This window comes from Sander vitreus, unplaced genomic scaffold, assembly GCF_031162955.1.
Source record: "Sander vitreus isolate 19-12246 unplaced genomic scaffold, sanVit1 ctg311_0, whole genome shotgun sequence".
NCBI classification, from domain to species: Eukaryota; Metazoa; Chordata; class Actinopteri; order Perciformes; family Percidae; genus Sander; species Sander vitreus.
This window is the reverse complement of record NW_027595461.1, coordinates 48,867-67,302: the sequence shown is the minus strand read 5'-3', so window position 1 is coordinate 67,302 and position 18,436 is coordinate 48,867. Positions and strand designations below refer to the sequence as shown.

At 39.9% G+C, this 18,436-nt stretch overlaps 1 protein-coding gene across 1 annotated transcript; it reads right to left on the bottom strand.

Annotated features, from left to right (window-relative positions):
• Positions 1 to 9,140: 9,140 nt before the first annotated feature.
• On the bottom strand, positions 9,141 to 13,924 carry LOC144513662 (uncharacterized). Its single transcript, XM_078244838.1, has 2 exons — positions 13,733 to 13,924; positions 9,141 to 11,557 (listed from the first exon to the last, which is right to left on the bottom strand). The coding sequence occupies exon 2, from the start codon at positions 11,547 to 11,549 to the stop codon at positions 9,453 to 9,455; it is 2,097 nt and encodes a 698-aa protein (XP_078100964.1). The 5' UTR covers positions 11,550 to 11,557; positions 13,733 to 13,924; the 3' UTR covers positions 9,141 to 9,452.
• Between the last annotated feature and the right edge of the window lie 4,512 nt (positions 13,925 to 18,436).

Here is an 18,436-nt window from a genome sequence, read left to right as displayed (position 1 = left end):
GCTTATTTGTTTCTAATTGGAATAGAAAAAAATCCCACTTTCTCTCTCTCCATTTCTCCTGTCCCTCTCTGTTGACATAACTTGGACGTGAAAGCTGGGATGACGATCTGTCACAACACTTTAGAGTCTTCCACAGTTAAACAAATGTTGACAGGCCATGACAAAAGGAACACAAAAAACGCTCTACGGCTGATGTAAAACAATAATTGGGTTTATTAGGACATGCATGAATTCAGATTGAGAGATATTGAGTCATACATTTTGTTTGCCAATTAACCTCTAACTTTTCTGGAATGCATTTCTGGAGCTCTTCTCTCCGGTTTGTATTCAGTGCTTGTGCTTCTCCACCATTATGGTAAAACACTCTGTTGTGCAGTTGTGTCAGCTGTTATTAATTTATTTTGCCTTTAGTTAGTACAGCTAAAGACCAGGGTGGCCTGACTTTGGGATGTGTGGAGAAAATGAGTCAAATAAATCAGACAAAACCACATCATTTTATAACAGTCTTAAAAATGTAACCATAATCCAAGGCCCTCTGGTATGTTCATGTATGTCTGTGACTGCTGCCCATGTGCCTGCTGCAGCTGGACTGTAGGTGACAGATGCTTTAAGCTGCTATTTCTAGATGGCTGCTAAGAAAAGCACTTTTCTCATCTACCTGCCACAGAACAATCATCAGTGTCTAATAGAGTATAACATGAAGTGGGTTGTATGTGGTTGGCTTCCTGCTGTGTTTAGTGCTTGTTGTCTTCAACATAATTTGACCTGCCAAACCCTTTACTTGTAAAACTTCCCATAATGACTGAATGGACAATCTCACGGTATCAATTTGGTACCAAACAGGAGTGACACATTCCAGTGTCAAGTTTAGTTAGAGTAGAATCTACCAGGTAACACCAGCTAGACGGGAAGGTTCACATTCAGCTTGCCATCAAACCAGTTCAAACATATAGCTGATGAGCCAGCTGCTCTGCCGAGCGGTCAGTCATTGACAAGGTTTGCAGGTATTGGAGAATTTTTTTCTGCTGCCTGTCAATGCCCTTATCAGTTTTAAATCCACACAGTGGCAGTCAATGCTGATACCAACATGTAGCTGCAAAGACAGATCCGCTCCAGCCCATCACAGTGCATTGTAATTACATTCATATACAACTATTTTTCATCTGAAAAAATGTGGGTAAATGTAATGATATCTGTATGTTTTCTTTTGCTGTACCAAGCAGAACCCTTATATTTAATACATTTTAGTGCCTTTTAGTACGGTTATTGTACCCCTAGGTCACCTATGTATGTAGCCCCAATTATTCCTAAAATATTTGTGAATAGAAATTACAGTATAGTTCAAACAACTTCACTGTCCCACATGGTTAGGGGAAGGTCATGGCCAAGGTGAAATAACAACAATTGCAATACTGACTAGTAGTATGAGACGTAAACACCTACACGGTCATTCATTGCCCTGACCTGTCACCTTACTCTTTACTGAACTAACTCAGTAATATCAGTAGGCTACTGCCTCTTTCAAGCAGACACACACAGGTATGTACTTTTTTTTGAAGACCCTCATTGACACACTGCATTCCCCTCACCCCTGATCCTTATATCAACCATCAAAACTACATGCCTGACCCAGTCTCTTACTTTATCCTTTACCTAAAACTAAGTTTTGACTTTCAAACATTCCTGTAAAGACATCAAACATACACTAAACTCCTTCTTTGTCTCTGCCCACCCCCTACCTTTTAGTCTGTCTGTCTTGTCCTTGCCCTATCCCTGCTGTCTTCAAAGTGCCAGAGGTCATTTAATTTCATGTATAAATAATTCACCAGGGGCCATGCAGCCAGTGTACAGTGGCTGTCTTAAACAAGCAGCAGCTTTGATTTAGCTCTGTCACCAGAGGCACAGTGAAGGTCATCTCTCCCCAATGGACACTCCTCTGCAGCCATGGTGGCTGGGGCTGAAACAATTTACAGCACAAATTGTATTACAAGGGCACAAACAATGTATTAGTACATTTATTTTATATAAAAATAGAACAGTCAAAAGTGCTTTCTGTCTTATTTTTTTGATAAAAAGTAGGTTCTGTGATATGACATGTTTCCTGTAGGTCCAGCTCCTGCTAAAAGCCAACGACACCTATTTCTTATCACCATCTATTGATTATCATTCTGATTGTTTTTGTTGTAAGATAATAAAGGAATTCTGCCTTCCCTTATTTGTGCTCCATTGGTTCACAGAGAAGCAGTTAGTCTTTTTGTTTCTCCTCTAAAACGGAACTTTTTTGATAAACTTTACCATTTACATAACACCGCTCCAAATGTTTTGGCCAACTTTCTGAATGGTCCCCATTAATCTTCAGGTAAGAAAAGTTGAACATTTTAAGTAAGTACAATGTGCTCTGTTCTGTCAATGTTTGGTTTGCTCCTTAGTTAAAATGAAATGACAAGTGCTAAGTGCTTGAGTCAAGAAAAACCTAGGAGGCTAAAGAAGTCAAAGAGAGGAATGAACTTCTCACTGCATGTTTCCTTGAGAAAGTAAAGTTCCTTTACAGGGCCCGGAGGCTTGATCAAGGTGACTGCACACAGAATGAGTTTCCATGTCTAATCTAAAACACACACTGTGCTTATGCGCTCACGTAAGCAACCTCTCTTTCATTGACTAAGCTGAGATAGCAGGTGTGTGTTCAGTGTACAACTTTGTAGATTGATTGTTTCTTTTTTGTGAGGATTCAAAAGAGCAGTCATAACACATGATTTTTATTAGTACAATTTTGGGGTTTTTGGGAACCCTTTAGTTGGAAAAATCGGAACTGAAGGTCTGCGGATAGAGGATGTCGTACGCCATACAGATTGTATCTCTTAATTTTTTTATTTTGGATATTAAAAATAAAGTCTTGACTGAACATAACTACAGTTTTGGTGAGTATACAAGTGTGTACGTGTGTGTATCAATAACTCTATGGTGTTGAGCTAACACAATAAGCATTTAGTGACATGCCGGAAGTAACTTTAAGAATACAATATAAAGTATAGTGCTGTTGAAGCTCACAATAATGTAGGTTTAGAGAGGGGTATGAACTAATATAATAAGGGGGTATAGGCCTTTTTCACAGAGGACATTGTGTCATGTGGGAAAAGCACAGGTGTAAACAATAACATTAATGATGGCTGAATTTCATCATGCAGCTTTCAGGGTCTGTGTCTGAAATCACCCCATATTTACTATATAGTGCATTATCTTTACTGGCTGCCATTTTATTTTAGTTGAATTTTATGCTTTATATGTTTTGCTCTCACAAAATCCCACAATGGAACAAAAAAAAGTGTGTCAACCTTGCATGTCTTTTGTGGGGTCCCCCAAGGATCTATTCTGGATCCCCTTTTATTTACTATATACTGTACATGCTATCCCTGTGGCAAATCACACCAAGACATCATATGCGAGACAGATGATACATAACTGTATGCCCTGACAAAGCCAGGTACCACCGATGTGTCCTTTTTTACGTTCTGCCTTGCTGACATTAGGAATTGGATGTCCAAGAAATTCCTGCAGTTGATTGATTCCAAGTAGGAAATAACACTAACTTGTCTAGTGAGGGTGCCTTATCTAATAATTCTAAAAAGAAAAAAAGGATGTCCTGGATGTTATTTTTGACTCAGAGTTATATCAAAGTATATTGACCCATACTTTTATTCCCTCCAGACTTGACTTGGTTTTACTGTAAAATCACTTGTTTTGTAAGGTGCTACATGAATAAAGTTATTATTATAACTTTCTGCTAACAATCCCATGATATAATGCTCCGCGACTCTGCACCTGTCAATGTTGATGCTAGATGACACTGGTTCATTCGTGTCCAAAATCTTAATTTAATGCTCACAATAGAGTAAACTTCTGAGTATTTATTTTTTAGGGAGTGGTGAATGACACAGCCAGGGTCCAGATACTGTGCACACTGGCTTACTGTCACACTGTCATGGATTACTGGCAAACTTGAATAAAACTGGTCCATGGTTAATGTCATTAGTAACACCTGTGCCCTATTCCTGCTATGACAAGTCAAAATGTCTGCTGTAAAAAAAAGAATATTGTGTCTGGAATCCAAAGATGATGAATGTAGCGGTTGTGGATGCTGTCTCAACTTTCATTTTGGTGCTACCCAGCAAACAGCGTGACATTGAATACTTGCTGATACAACGGCCACAAAAAATATAAGCAGGTGTTGAGCCAAAATGAAAACTGAGATGACATCCACACTGCTACCTGCTTCATTTTGTGATGTCAAAACATAACAGTAAATAGATTTCAGAGGTTTCTCAGGTTCTTGTGCTAGCTTTAGTTGACTACTAGTTGCGTTCATGTGGCCCTGAATCTTCTGGTTGTTCTTCTTTCAATAGCCAGGAGTGCTTGGTAAGGAGAAATACATATAGGTATGGCTGAGAATCCACAGGGCATTTGTTTATCTTCACATTTACCCCTCACACACACACACACACACAAAATGGGCAACTGTAAAGTGCTCATTCAGCACAGCAGCTGCATCAGCAGAGTGAGACAGAATATAAAGCAACGTCTTTCTTTCCGTTTGTGTGTGTGTGTGGGGGGGGAGGAGTTGAGGGTGATGGCAAAGGCGATGGGATCTTTGAGCAGACAAAGGGGAATCACTGCTACTCTCAGCGTCCATTAGACTAACCCTATGGATCAATATTGATCCTTACTACCACCGAGCTCTGTCTAATAGCCTTTTGCCCACCCTGATAAAATGACAGCATTAGTGCACATATCCAGATGGATGGATTTGGAGGTGGCCCACAGCCAGAAAGAGAGAGAGAGAGAGAGAGAGAGAGAGAGAGAGAGAGAGAGAGAGAGAGGCTAAACAGATGTACAGGTCTAAAGGAGATAGTAAGGCTGATAATATGTGCAAAACGGACACCAAAAGCAAGAAACTTTTAACCAGACAGAAAATTTGAAAAATCATAGTTTGCTTATGTAGGCACAGTCTGAACCAGGAGATTAATGCATAAAAAACACTCTTGCTCTTTCAGCATGTCAATTATTAGTGCATCTTGTCCTGACTGTTTTAGAGAACATAAATGGAAAGAGAGGAAGTCGCTGCACAGCTATTGTAGTAAAACCATTTCACATCAGTGTGTGTGCGTGTGTGTGTGTGTGTGTGTGTGTGTGTGTGTGTGTGTGTGTGTGTGTGTGTGTGTGTGTGTGTGTGTGTCTCTGGGATGAGAGAGGGTGAAAAGGGGAGAGTGAGTTGTTTGTGTTCAGTCATGTGTGTCTTGTGTGTGTTTTCCTGTCTGTACTTCGAGCTCTGACACCCTCTTGCTTGAATAATAAATAGCGATCAGCTGTTGCTGTAATTTGGCCACCTGACTCTTATTATCTCCTCAGCTATCTGGAACGAGGGAAAGAGTATCAATTATATCACAAAGCATTTCAGAAGTCTGAGCATTCTTCCCTTACACACTCACATCCTCCTTGTTATCTCAGTAATAATCAAGAGGAAACTAAAAGATTCCTTCCCAGAAGCACACAGGGAATTGGAATCATTAAATATAACAGCTCTCTATATAGGGAAAGGTGTGTAAATACAGTCGTGTTAAATATTGTATTAGGAAAGTTTGTCATGTGGTAGAGCCAGTTCAGTGCAAGCAGATCTATATGGACCATAACACTTTATACTGAAAACACATTTTCTCAATTAGCTTCTTATGAGCGATGGAGTTTTACATTACCAAAAATATTTTCAGCCAAAGTTAAAACCGTTTTGGTTATTTCATATGAGTGATATTTGAATTTTAAAGTGGGCTGTCAATCAGGATTTAACACATTTTTTAATCCAAATCTGATGACAGCTGTGGGGTTGTTTTTTCTTATCTTGCCAGGCCACTGTCAACTGTCCTGATAATGCAGTGAGTTTGTGAGTCTCATAATAACTCTCTTTTAATAACTAAGGGTGTTTTCGTCATGAACCTTAAATTAAATTGTTGCTTTATCTCTCCTTCATTCATTCCTTTAATCACTTGTTCGCTACTCCCTATAACAGACACTTAACATTTTACTCAATAGCCAGCTGTAAATTGAGATTTCGGACACTTATTAATCATCATAATTTTGTGTCATTGCTGACAGGTGTAGATTTTCTGCATCTATGAAAGGTAGAGCATTGTGAGATTAGAAGAAAGTAGTGTACATGCCCAAGACTCTACTTATTTTTGTTTCTGTTTCATTTTGAGGGCACCATTATCTGCACTCTGGATTTTGGTACTCAAATAAAATACTGTATATTGCAATATATAGGCTAGTCAATGGAGATTTCAGACACAGCAATTAAGAAATACTTTATTGGAAACCAAGTTTTCATGAGCTTTAAATAATCAATAGTAACAATAGCTGTATCTAATTAATTGAAGATATTGTGTAAATTTGTATTTTGTTCATTTGTCTACTCTTCCACCCTTCCCCCTATCATTGCTGCACACACACATTAATAATTGTACGCATAGCATATGGACGAGTTTGTTAAAAACAGTGATTTCTAGATCTGTGTCTTCGACACTCTGCCCAAAAGAAGAAAACAAACAAACTTGAAAACTTGACCTAGTAGGTCAGTACCTCATGGATTTCCTCATAATATAGCCTTTGGATTTAGTTCACGTTTTCTTTTTCCTTTTGCTTCTCAGAGGCATCAATTGCGGAAAGCTAAAGCCTGCAGGCTAGTTTTCACACGGGGAAAAAAGAAGCTGGAACACAGTCTGAGCTTTGTGCAGGAGCTTGCATATAGAGCACATAGTGTTGGGGTAACCAGGCAGTGCAGCTGGCCTTTCACAACTATGCAACTTTAAGGCAGTGTTTAAATCAAGATGCAAAAGACAAGTTCTCCCAGACAAACACACACATAAAAGGGGAAGAAAGTGAAGGAAAGTGAAACAGGGAAGTGTATGAAATGATGAGCCTTTAATAGGACTTCAGTAGCGACTATATAGATGTCCATTTTGGCAAGAATAAATAGCTGTAGCAATAAAAGAAAAATTGGTTTCTACCATTACTCCTACTACCACCACTCATTGGTGGTGTGCTTCATTTGAAAGGTCTCTCTTTTTACCTTGCTACCCCTGGATATCTATTGTTCATTGAAGGTTAGCAGATCATGTCGCTGCCAAACAGACTTTTTTTTAGAAGTGCAGTTCATAAATAATGAAGGCCTGTAAGTTTAACCATTAGCAATTTAAAACTAAAACCATTTAAAAGCGTGCACCAATAGTAGTAATTGCAGTATTTTAGTGTAACACTTTGCCCCTTACAAAAAATGATTTTGTGTAAAGTCTTACTGTAGTATTGTGTGTTGTCATCATTGTTTGAAAATATTCTTGCAGAGTACCATGAACTGCACTTTCAGGTATCATCTTTCTGTAGACCTGATGTTGTTGTTGTTGTTGTTTGTTTTGTTTTTTACAATAAAATAGTTTCCAAACCAGCGACCTATGGCAGCAACCCATATGCATACAAAGTCAGTCATTTTGGCAAAACTGTTCAGCAAGAGAGATGAAAACATGCCAGCGAGTTCATCCTCCCGGCCCCCAAACCCTCTCCACAACATTCCTTTTATAAATGTGCAGTGCTGGAGTATTTTTTTAAAGAAACCGAAGAGAGCTGGTATGTGGATGAACCCATTATGGAGCTACTTCTATGGAAGTTTACTGTTATCACTATTAGATCTCTAAAATTCTGACCCATGGCCCAGTAGTTATTTCAAGGTTGGATGATCATACTCCACTAAGGCCCAGACTCCACCCCATACATCCACCTCGTCTACTCTCCATATATGTACACACACACACACACACACACATGCACAGAAAACACAAATATCATTTTACTCCCTCTTGTTAATGTATGTGCATTAGCACCTGTATGACAAAGACCCTTTAGTCTCTGACATTAGTGTGAGCAGAAGGCGTGGCAGCATTCTACAACAAGGCATCAGGTAGGTGTCAAAACATGTTTATCCCAACTAATTACCATCAACTTATACTCATCCTTATTGCTTGTCTAATTTCAAGCTGTGAAATAGTCTGAAAATGTGTGTAACCAGAAGAGAGAGTATCTATCTATCTTATTGTCCTCTGTACAGCATCATAGCACTTGCTTTCATCCCAGAACACCCTCCCCCAAACCCCCCCCTGCCCCCTCTTCCTTTTCTCTGCCTCCTGCAAGAATTCCTGCCCCTCCCCCATTTAGTTCCCCTTGCCGGTATGGATCTGTGAAATGTTGGCAGGGTGTGCTGCTTTGGCCTCAGCTGTAGGCATGGTGATGTGAATGAGAAAGAGGTAAGGGGGAGATTAGACTGATTTCTCTGGGTATGGTGAAATCCTTTGTTTGCGCAATCATGACAAGCTGCCTGCATACATCCATGCATACAACCGGCAGCCATGTTCCACTATCCAAAACATGTGTAATGTGGCCAGTCACCTAAAGGACATTGCTCTCTGTAGATATCTATGATCAGTCAAACTCTGACCCACTACTAATATGAGCTGTAGTGGCAGTGGATGTCAACAAGTGGTTTTAATAGAGCCTAAATAATGTTGCTCTGCTTCTTTTGCAACTACAGTAACAAAAAAAACGTATTGCTTGGATTTGATGGTTCGAAAGGAGCAAGGATTTACTGATTCATTAATAAGAAAGACAAATCCAAAGCTTAGAGTAAAGTAAACTAAATCTTACTAATAACCCAGTGCCTCAGACAATTGTAACACACTTGATGCCGAGAGAATGCATGGAAAGAAAAGAAGATCAGTGCAGGCTATAACAATCTCTTTTTATTCTCTATTCCGAACAATCAATTTAAAATGAACAATCCTCACAGGTACTATTATTATAAAAGGCCAAAACATTTATGCCATGTCTCTGCATATAGGAATAGAAAGGCTATATGACATTCCAAATCAGATAATATACTAATAATGAATGCTGTTCCAATAAACCACTTTGTAATAATTATCGGGCTCACACACAGATTTATTCATTCCATTCATTTACATTCATTTACATTTACTGTCCAGTATTTTTGCCCTGCTGTCCAGTTTCACTGTCTGTCTGCACTCATCCTTCAATTCCAAAGTTAAGTCTTCTCTCTGCAATTCGATCTCTCCCTCTCCCTCTCTCTCTCTCTCTCTCTCTCTCTCTCTCTCTCTCTCTCTCTCTCTCTCTCCCTCTCTCTCTCTGTCTGTCTGTCTCTCTCTCTCTCTATCCAAGTAGTTGCATTTCATTTTTGGTTACTCAAAGGAAAACATAATTTTGCCTGAGTTACCACTATAGACATTGCGGTGTTACAGCATTCCAGAAAGCCTAGCTGTGTTTGTGATACCTTGATAGCTTTCTCGCACCCTCGGAGGTTTAATCTGAATTCACATTGATTTTTAAAGATGGCTTCCTTTTCAGACTGCTTGGGTGACCTCAGTGCTGAGACCATCTGGCATTTCGGGGACTGCATCGGGAACTTCCTGGACATCCTCGCTCAGGTTCAGCTCCTTTTTTAGTTCAAAGTCACTCTGCTCCTTGATTGGCACCTCCTCTGGCTTTTCATTACCATTAACACATTCCTCTGTCTGTATGGCAGCAGCATTTGTGCAATCTCCATTTACAGTTGGAAGTGCATCTACTTCTGCCACATCCTCTGTACCAGAAGGGCTCTCTATATCTCCATTTTCCATCTTGCTTTCTACCTCAGGCTCTGGGCAAGGCACCTCTTCCACAGAAGCTTCAGCTGCCTCTTCAGACTCAGCAGTAATTTCACTGGCAGAGACAGACTCTGAGATGACAATCTCAGGGACAGATTCTGGTGCTTCTGGCTCAATTGTCGCCTCAGTGCTGTAGGCTTTTGCTGCAACAGATTCCTCTTCTACAGGCTGAGGTTCAGTGGGGACATCCTCTGCTGCGGTCTCCAACAACTTAGGTGCTTCTGCTTTCGCAGTTTCAAGTTCAGTAATGTCAGGTGTGGCTACAATTGGTTCAGGCTCAACTTCTTCTACTGGTTTGTCTGCTGCAGATTCCACTGCATCAGCCATTTCCTTAGGCTCTGGCTCTAGTGTTTGCTCTGGTTTTGGCTCTGGTGCTTGCTCTGGTTCAGGTTGTGGCTCGGGTGCTTCCACTGACTCTGGCTCTGGTGCTTTCTCTGGCTCTGCTTCAAGCTCTGCTGCTTGCTCTGGCTTGGGGGTTTGTTCTGGTTCTGGGGCTTGCTCCAGCACTGGCTCTGCAGCTGGCTCAGCCAATGGCTCGGGTCCAGGGACAGCAGCAAGAACCACTGTCTCCTCCACAGTGGCTTCTGGCTCAGAAACAGTCTCTGGGATGGGCTCTGGCACTTGGTCCTTGGATGCTTCCTCTGCGCTGATGGGAACAACCTCTGGCACAGATTCTACAGCTGCAGCAGGTTCTTCTACAGGGGGCTCTTCAGGTGCAGCTGTAGACTTAACCTCACTTAGCATAGGTTCTTCTGATGCCAGAGCAGAAGGTTCCTCTGCTGCTGCTTTAGCCTCTGGAAGCTCTACTGGAGCTTGCTCCTCTACTACTGGGTCTGACTCCACTGCTGCTGGAGCTGGTTCTTCTACAGCTGCAGCTGGTTCTTCTACAGCTGCAGCTGGTTCTTCTACAGTTGCAACTGGTTCTTCTACTGCTGCAGCTGGTTTTTCTATTGCTACAGCTGGCTCTTGTACGTCTGCAGCTGGTTCTTGAGCGACTGGAGCTACATTCTCTACTGCTGCAGCTGGTTCTTCTACTGCTGCAGCTGGTTCTTGTACGTCTGCAGCTGGTTCTTGAGCGACTGGAGCTACATTCTCTGCTGCTACAGCTGGTTCTTGAGCTACTGGAGCTGGTTCCTCTACTGCTGCAGCTGGTTCTTCTACTGCTGCAGCTGGTTCCTCCACTGGAGGTGGTTCCTTTACTGCTGCAGCTGGTTCTTGTGCTACTGGAGATGCCTTCTCTGCTGCTACAGCTGGTTCCTCTACTGGAGCTAGTTCCTTTACTGCTGCAGCTGGTTCTTGTGCTACTGGAGATGCCTTCTCTGCTGCTACAGCTGGTTCCTCTACTGGAGCTAGTTCCTTTACTGCTGCAGCTGGTTCTTGTGCTACTGGAGCTGCCTTCTCTGCTGCTAAAGCTGGTTCCTCTACTGGAGCTAGTTCCTTTACTGCTGCAGCTGGTTCTTGTGCTACTGGAGCTGCCTTCTCTGCTGCTAAAGCTGGTTCCTCTACTGGAGCTGCCTCTTCTGGAGCAGCAGGATCTGGTTCCTCTGGAGGTGCGGATTTGGGCTCCTCTGGAGCTTTTACTACTGCTTCAGTTACCGCTGCCGCAGCTGACCCATCAGCTTCATTTACCACATTGCCTGTCTCAGCTGTCACAGCAGCTTCTGTGGGTGGGGATCCAGCCTCCACTTTAGCAGACTCATCTGCACCAGCAGCCGTCGCTGTGGTCTCATCCTTTGTCTCTTTGGGATCGCTCACATCATATCCCTTCCTCTTCTTGCTCAGTTTGCCTCCCATGGTGTCTCCTATAGAAATAAGTAGATGAAGGTGTAGTTTAATATGAGAGCTAAAACATTGTTCCAAAAGGACCCAGCTGGCTGGGTTCAAATGCAGGATCTTCATGTTGTGAGGCAACAGTGCTACAAATATGCCACCCAAGCACAAAGGTGATCCTACTTTACTGAGGTAGGCTACTTATTTTAGGTATTTAAAATGTATACACCAAATGTGAACACTAATAATGTATTTTGTCATACGTTCTAAAATGCAGCTTGGGTTCGACTTTCGGTTCGACTCGGTTTCTTCAAATGTAAAACTGTGTTGTGTCAGAAAGGAGAATGGAGAGAAGTCTTTTGTCTAGAAGTGAACTAAAACTAAAGTTAAATTGGAAACTGCTCTTTGCCAAACATAGTTTGGCTAGAAAACAAATGTAAATGCATGGGAACCTTGCTGAGATCAGACAATTCCACAGACTCTCTACCCTTTCAGGAATGTTGGGTCAGGCTCAGTGCCAAATGAGCCCACAACTCTGAAATGCACAACTATGATGTAGATGCACAACTATTCTTCTTTCAGCATGACAAGCTACAAACTTTAGTTCAGAATTGCAATTCAGAGCCTGCCGTTACATTCACTTACAAGATATGAATTAATTATAAGTGGATTTTCCGTGTGAACTGCAGATTAGTGTAAACACAAAACTGACACATTCTATGAAAAGAGCAAACATGTTAATGGGGAACACTGTTGTGGCTGTTAAGGAAGAGTTTGTGATTGCAACAGAATGTAACTTCCTATCAGAATAGAGAACTGGAAGTTCAACTTTATCTTACTGATTGTGTTTTAGCTGACCCGGAGAAAATCAACCTGTTTGAATATGACAAAGCACCATATGGTTATTTAGAATAGAAATTACATGTTTATAATTACATTAATTTTAAATGCAACAGTCTGATAATTTGATTAGCCTATTTTGGTTTGATGGATGCTTTTTTCTATCAAATACCATTAATTAATAGCACAAGTGGGACTTTTACCATGCAGGGCAGAATAAGGGTACGACCAATCTGGGAACTGTCCATAGTGCTGCAATGGAGCAATCAAGACAGAATGCGCCATACACCATAATGGGATATAAACTGCACATCCGTTACACAATTTACAGTAAAATGAGCAGCCCGGTGGTAAAAATTATTCATTATGAATTATTTTTGAAATTTATTATTATTGCAATTTTTATGTGATTGATTTCTTATTTGCCTATTTTTCGCCAAATCATCTGGTGTCTCCGGCCTTCATCAGACAAAGCAAAAATGAACAGTTTGAGGGAAACCCTGGCAAGCTATTTTGAGATCGAATCATTGTGGACATTATTTCAAGCCAATTTTCGAGTAAATACGAAAATCAAATGTACAGTAGACACAAAGGTTTACATTTAGAAAGATAAAGAAGACACAACGGTAGGGCAGCATGCATGTGCCGACCGGTAACAAAGGATGGGGATTCCTCACCAGCAGATCTAACTGACAGAAGTAATGGATTAGGCTAAATAGGCAACAAACACTGAGCAAATCTGTACAATAGTGTAGGATATGGGCTACTATACAGGGGAATTACACTATAGCCTACACTGGCCACGAATACTTGATTGATAAAGGCTGTAAAGGGGTCTCCATCCCCCATTTCAACCCGCCCACCGCTGCTTCTCTCAGCTGCTCTGCCCGTTTTGTTCACAAGCATTTGAAAATGTCGTACTCACAGAGACATGCAAAAAGAAAACGAAATCCATCACAATAACGCGTTAATACCTAATAAGCACCACAACTTCATAACTTTTTTTTGTGCTTTTCTTTATCCCACAAGTTTTTTTTAACAGCCTGGCCTACTTAAAAAGAAAAAAAGAAAGAAAAAAAAGAAACCCAGCGCTGCTGCCTGAGAAGACGCACGGAATCAAATTCGACCACTGGGGACGGGAGAGAATAAATCCTGCCTTTATTGTGTCAGCCTTGAAATGTACACATTTCCATAATAGGAGAAAGGCAGAGAGCGAGAACAATGGTTAAGCTGCAGCTCCTCATAGGCATCTTTCTTTCTACCTCACTTCTTTTCTTTCTTTTAACCCACAGAACATATATCCTACACACGTTGCAACTGAAAAATAAAACATTAAACAAATAAAACAATGCTTAGATGAGACCGACCTGTATTTCTAGAGAGTGATCACTTAGGCTTCTTTTCCAGGCTCCGGCTCGATGTGATAATGGAGATAAACCTTTGGAGTGACAGCTGCAGATTCCGCCCTGCTCTCCGAGGTGCAGTGTGGGACTGTGTTGCCCCCTCACAGTTTTCTAGACATCTGTCGCTATCACAATCCAGCCTACCCCACTACTGCTCTGTCTGCAATCTATACCCTCCCAATCTTTAACCCCTCCTCTCCCGCACACACCCTCTTCAGTACATGGACTATTTCTCAGTTGTGTAAATACATCTGCAGACATTTACACATGTGATTATTATGAGCGGACTGCCACTAATTTCACTTTGTAAAATGTCCATTTCTCCTCTGCTTTTGCTTTGCCAAAGAATAATGCCACAGTCCTCAGTTCGCAGGAGTATTAATATAAATAGGAGGCATTATGTCAGTAAAACCACTTGTGCAGCAAACACACACACACACACACACACACACACACACACACACACACACACACACACACAGTGCTCCTTGATGTTTTTCTTCTTCTGTTGTTACATGCATGCTCATCCCTACTTGCATACATAGTCCATCATGAAAAGAACATACCACGTTTAAAATATGTAAATTACAAAGCAATTTTGGGGTTTAAAAGTAGGCTAAATGGAATGATACAAAATGTGAATTATTCTTGAGCTGTGGTAAACTGTTGATATATGGGCATCAATGTTAGTATCAATGTCTTAATCCTGTGACATCATAAATATATACAGGAACAGGCTGTTATTTATGTGCAACCCCATGACTGGCTTTACAGTAAATGAAAATAAGATTGCTGTTCTTGTTAGGGATATAAAGAGGACAAACGTTCACTCCGTTGCAAAGTGTTCTGATGCATTGGGCTTCTTTGCTATTTGCCTTCCATGTGTTAATGGGACAAGGTTGGTCCAGGGTGAGACTTAATGAAATTCAACAACTGACTCTGCCAGGTGAACAGATTGTCTACTTCAACAATTTGACCCACAGTATGCCACTGACACACTGCTACATTGAGGTATCTGATAACCATTGATCACTATCAGGTATAGTATATATTAACTATATCAAGTTGAAGACTTAATCTTTATGTTGTATGAAGCCTAGCTCATATCTCTTACTGCAGCAGTCCACTTGTTGCCACTGGGAGAGTCTTGAAAAAAAGATGAGATTGGCTCTTTCGCCGACAGTTCACACAAACACGTTTTTCTTAACGGTTTCTCTCAGTGAAACTGGGAAAAAAAGGCATTACCAATCACATAGCAATGGGACTGACGATCTGATTACATCACTCAAAGCTCACCAACCTGGTATTTAATCAGAAAAGTGCTTAGGAAAGCAGCCAATTTTTAGTCCTGGTTTAGGCCTAGTCAAGGGTGATTTGTAAGGACATTTTAAAGAATAGTGGCTACTTGACATACCAGTATAGTATAAACGCAGGTGGCATTAATGCAAGAAATGTGTCTCAGTGCATATAACAAATATACATTTAAAAATATATTTTTTGAATTATGTTTTATGTTATTATATGCGTTCATTTAACACAACAGATCTTAAACTCAGAAAAAAATGAAATAAATGTATCACTCATGTTTTATAGAATTAATACCAAACAACCATTATTGAGGAGATAGCTCCCTCTCCTGTTACAAGAGCTCGGCACAACACAGCATCAATGAAACCTTGTTGTGCATAATAATGACACACAGTAAACATTTTAGATGTAAAAATTACATTTTTACAATTAAATTACAATTAAATATACATTGTTACATTGAGCATTTGTGAGATAGCCATTAAAATTGTGTATGACTCTCTGTTATGCACATTAAATATTCCTGATTCATACAGCGTACGTCACCACAAACAAAAAATCAGACAAGAGTGTAAGACAAACAAAATTGAAAGTGACAGTACTATAGAAATAAGCAAATGTCTGTTATTTAGTTGATCTTGCTAGACCTAGGTCTTTATAGCATATAGCACTCTGCTATCTTATTTTATCAGCTTTCCAGATGCCACTAGTTTCTATCTGTTAAAGAAAACAAGAAAATATGAGCCACCTAGTTTGTTTTCCCTGCTGGCAGCAGAGCTAAATAGTGACAAGAGGGCAGCAAAGGCTGAGTTTCACATGATGCAAAAGCTCTGGAATGCATTCCCAAGAGTATAACCACCATCCCAGCCAACCACACTGCTCCACATAGACAGAGGACTCACAGACATATGTGGAGGCCTTGGAACACCCCCCCCAAACACTGAAGAAGTAGAGAAAAAAAGAAACAGGAGTTGGATGCTACAACACAATACAAACCAATAGCTCAGTGTGTGCAGGAATGTGAAAAACTGCTGGGATTGTGTAGAGGCTTTGGACAGGTTAATAACAACAATAATTGATTGATTTCATCTAAACATTTTTTGAGCTTTAAATTTGATTTTTACTTCAGAACTTACAGCCAATTTCCTAAAGTCATTCAATAGAGATCATGTATACACTGTTATCACCAAAACTATCAACATTTATGAAATGGCCTAAGTGTGGCCTGAAATGGATGATTTTGAGCATACTTCTAGGGTGCAACAAACACAAAAACAACACCTATAAAATATAATGGTGAAAGTTGTTGAAAGTCATTGTGCTCCTCATTAGAGCCCTTTTTTTTAATTCATTTTACAAGACAAGTTAGTTGATAACTGTGTTGCGTGCTTTTGCGATGGTCTGGGCTTTATTCATTGAAAGGCATAGTAGTTCACCAACTAAAAAAGTCAGCAGTGGCAACAAGAGCATGGTTATAGGCAAAACACGAGGTGCACTAGAAGTTCATTAAAAATCAAAATATGATAACACCAACACATCAACTCCACTGGTAGTAGAAGATTCAGTCTTCCAATGGTTAAATAAAAGATTTCTGCATTTAATTCTTTATATAATTTGATCTGTCACAATTCAAGAGAGAGAGAAAATAAATGTCATAAAACAAAACTAAAGTGAAGTTATAGGTATGCTTCATAAATATGATGAGAGTTCAAATGTGTAAAATACCAGCCTTTGCAGGAAAGGGAGGAGAGGTGCAATAAATGGTTTGGTTATGATTTCTACCCATTCAATTTCAGAGACACGTGAAAAGCACCCTCTACAGGAGACCTTGGGAAATAATATGAATGGAAATTGATATGCCACAAAGCCTTATTTGGGGATGCTGAAGGTTGGTGAAGATTGGGCTTGAGTTATGACACAATTTATGATGGCTTCCAAATTAATTGGTTCAATTTATATTTCTTAGACCCATCTTAATCCAAGGAATGCTGTAGAAGAAGCTGTTTATTGATAACGTGACCAGGTTCCGAGTTAAAGGCCTGAGGTGACTTAAGGCTATACTCTAAAATAGGACTTAACCTTTGGATTGATGGTGGCACTAGAGCTGAGCTGGTTGGCACACTCAGTTTTTGTCCTTGCAACCCTTTTGACTAAAAGTTATCAACCATCTAACAATCTGCCATACTGGGACAATAAACATTTCAAACTGTGTTTGAATTTGATACTCTTCTTATTATTCTTGGCACCATGAAAGTGTCATTTTACAAACCAACATCCTTTGACAAAAGTAGTTCTTGAATCAGTGACATTGTGTTCAAATGTATCCATGGATACCATCATGGTATGTGTTTATAAGACTGCTGGACAGCCATGAGACCCCCTCAAAGCCCACTGTCTTGCCTTTTCTTGCATGTGGTGAAGACTAGTAGAGAAAGTACAAATGTGCTTTAAGAAAGCTCATAATGATACCTTAATTAATTGGCTGAAATTGACAGACTTTAAAGCCACACTAGAGCACGCAATACACAAGTCAATTCTTGCTATCACACAGCATTCTCGTCATTATTTTTTTTTTCTCCATTAACTTTATTGTATAAATTCACACAAACAACTTGAAACAATCTGACATTATACTCATAGACGATATCAAAACAGCCCTGCCCAGCCAATTGTCCCAATAAGGCGATACATTCTTATATTATCAGGACATAAGATACATTTATTACAGTAATATATCAAGAAAAATGAATAATTAAATAAATAAAAACAACGGTAGTCAAAATAAAAAAATATATGTCAATAAATAATAATAAACAGGTAGGCAATACCATTACATTACTCTAAAAAAAATCCTTTAGCATATCAACTATATTAACACATTTCACGTTATTTATAATTTAGATAGACTCAAAATATTTCCTGAATTCAATTGGTTGAAATGCCGGCCAAGACTTTGAGAATTTAGCTTTGTGGATGTGAAATTTTTCTAGTGGAATTAATAGGCTAAATTTACAATCCTGTGTACTGTCTGTTTTTTGTTTTCATAGTATAATATTACATCCTTGGCTTTCAGCCTAATTGAGTAATTGTTTTGAGAGTTAAAGTAGTTCCCTTTTTTCAGAATTCCAATGTACACTGGTTGTATTCTCATCATCAGCTGGAAAAAAAAACCCTGCTATGACATCAGTATTGGCACGCGTCCAGAAGGGCTTGAATCCACGTTTGAAGATTTAAGCCACACAGAATAGTCTACTTGTGTGAAATCATCTTTATTAATACATTATTATCACATTTTGTACGAATACAGTTTTACTTACCTTCGAATAATTATGAAGACGATAAATATCACTGTTTAACAAC

Excerpts from the sequence above, each read along its gene's own strand:
- LOC144513662 (XM_078244838.1), bottom strand. The coding sequence starts at position 11,549 with ATGGGAGGCAAACTGAGCAAGAAGAGGAAGGGATATGATGTGAGCGAT.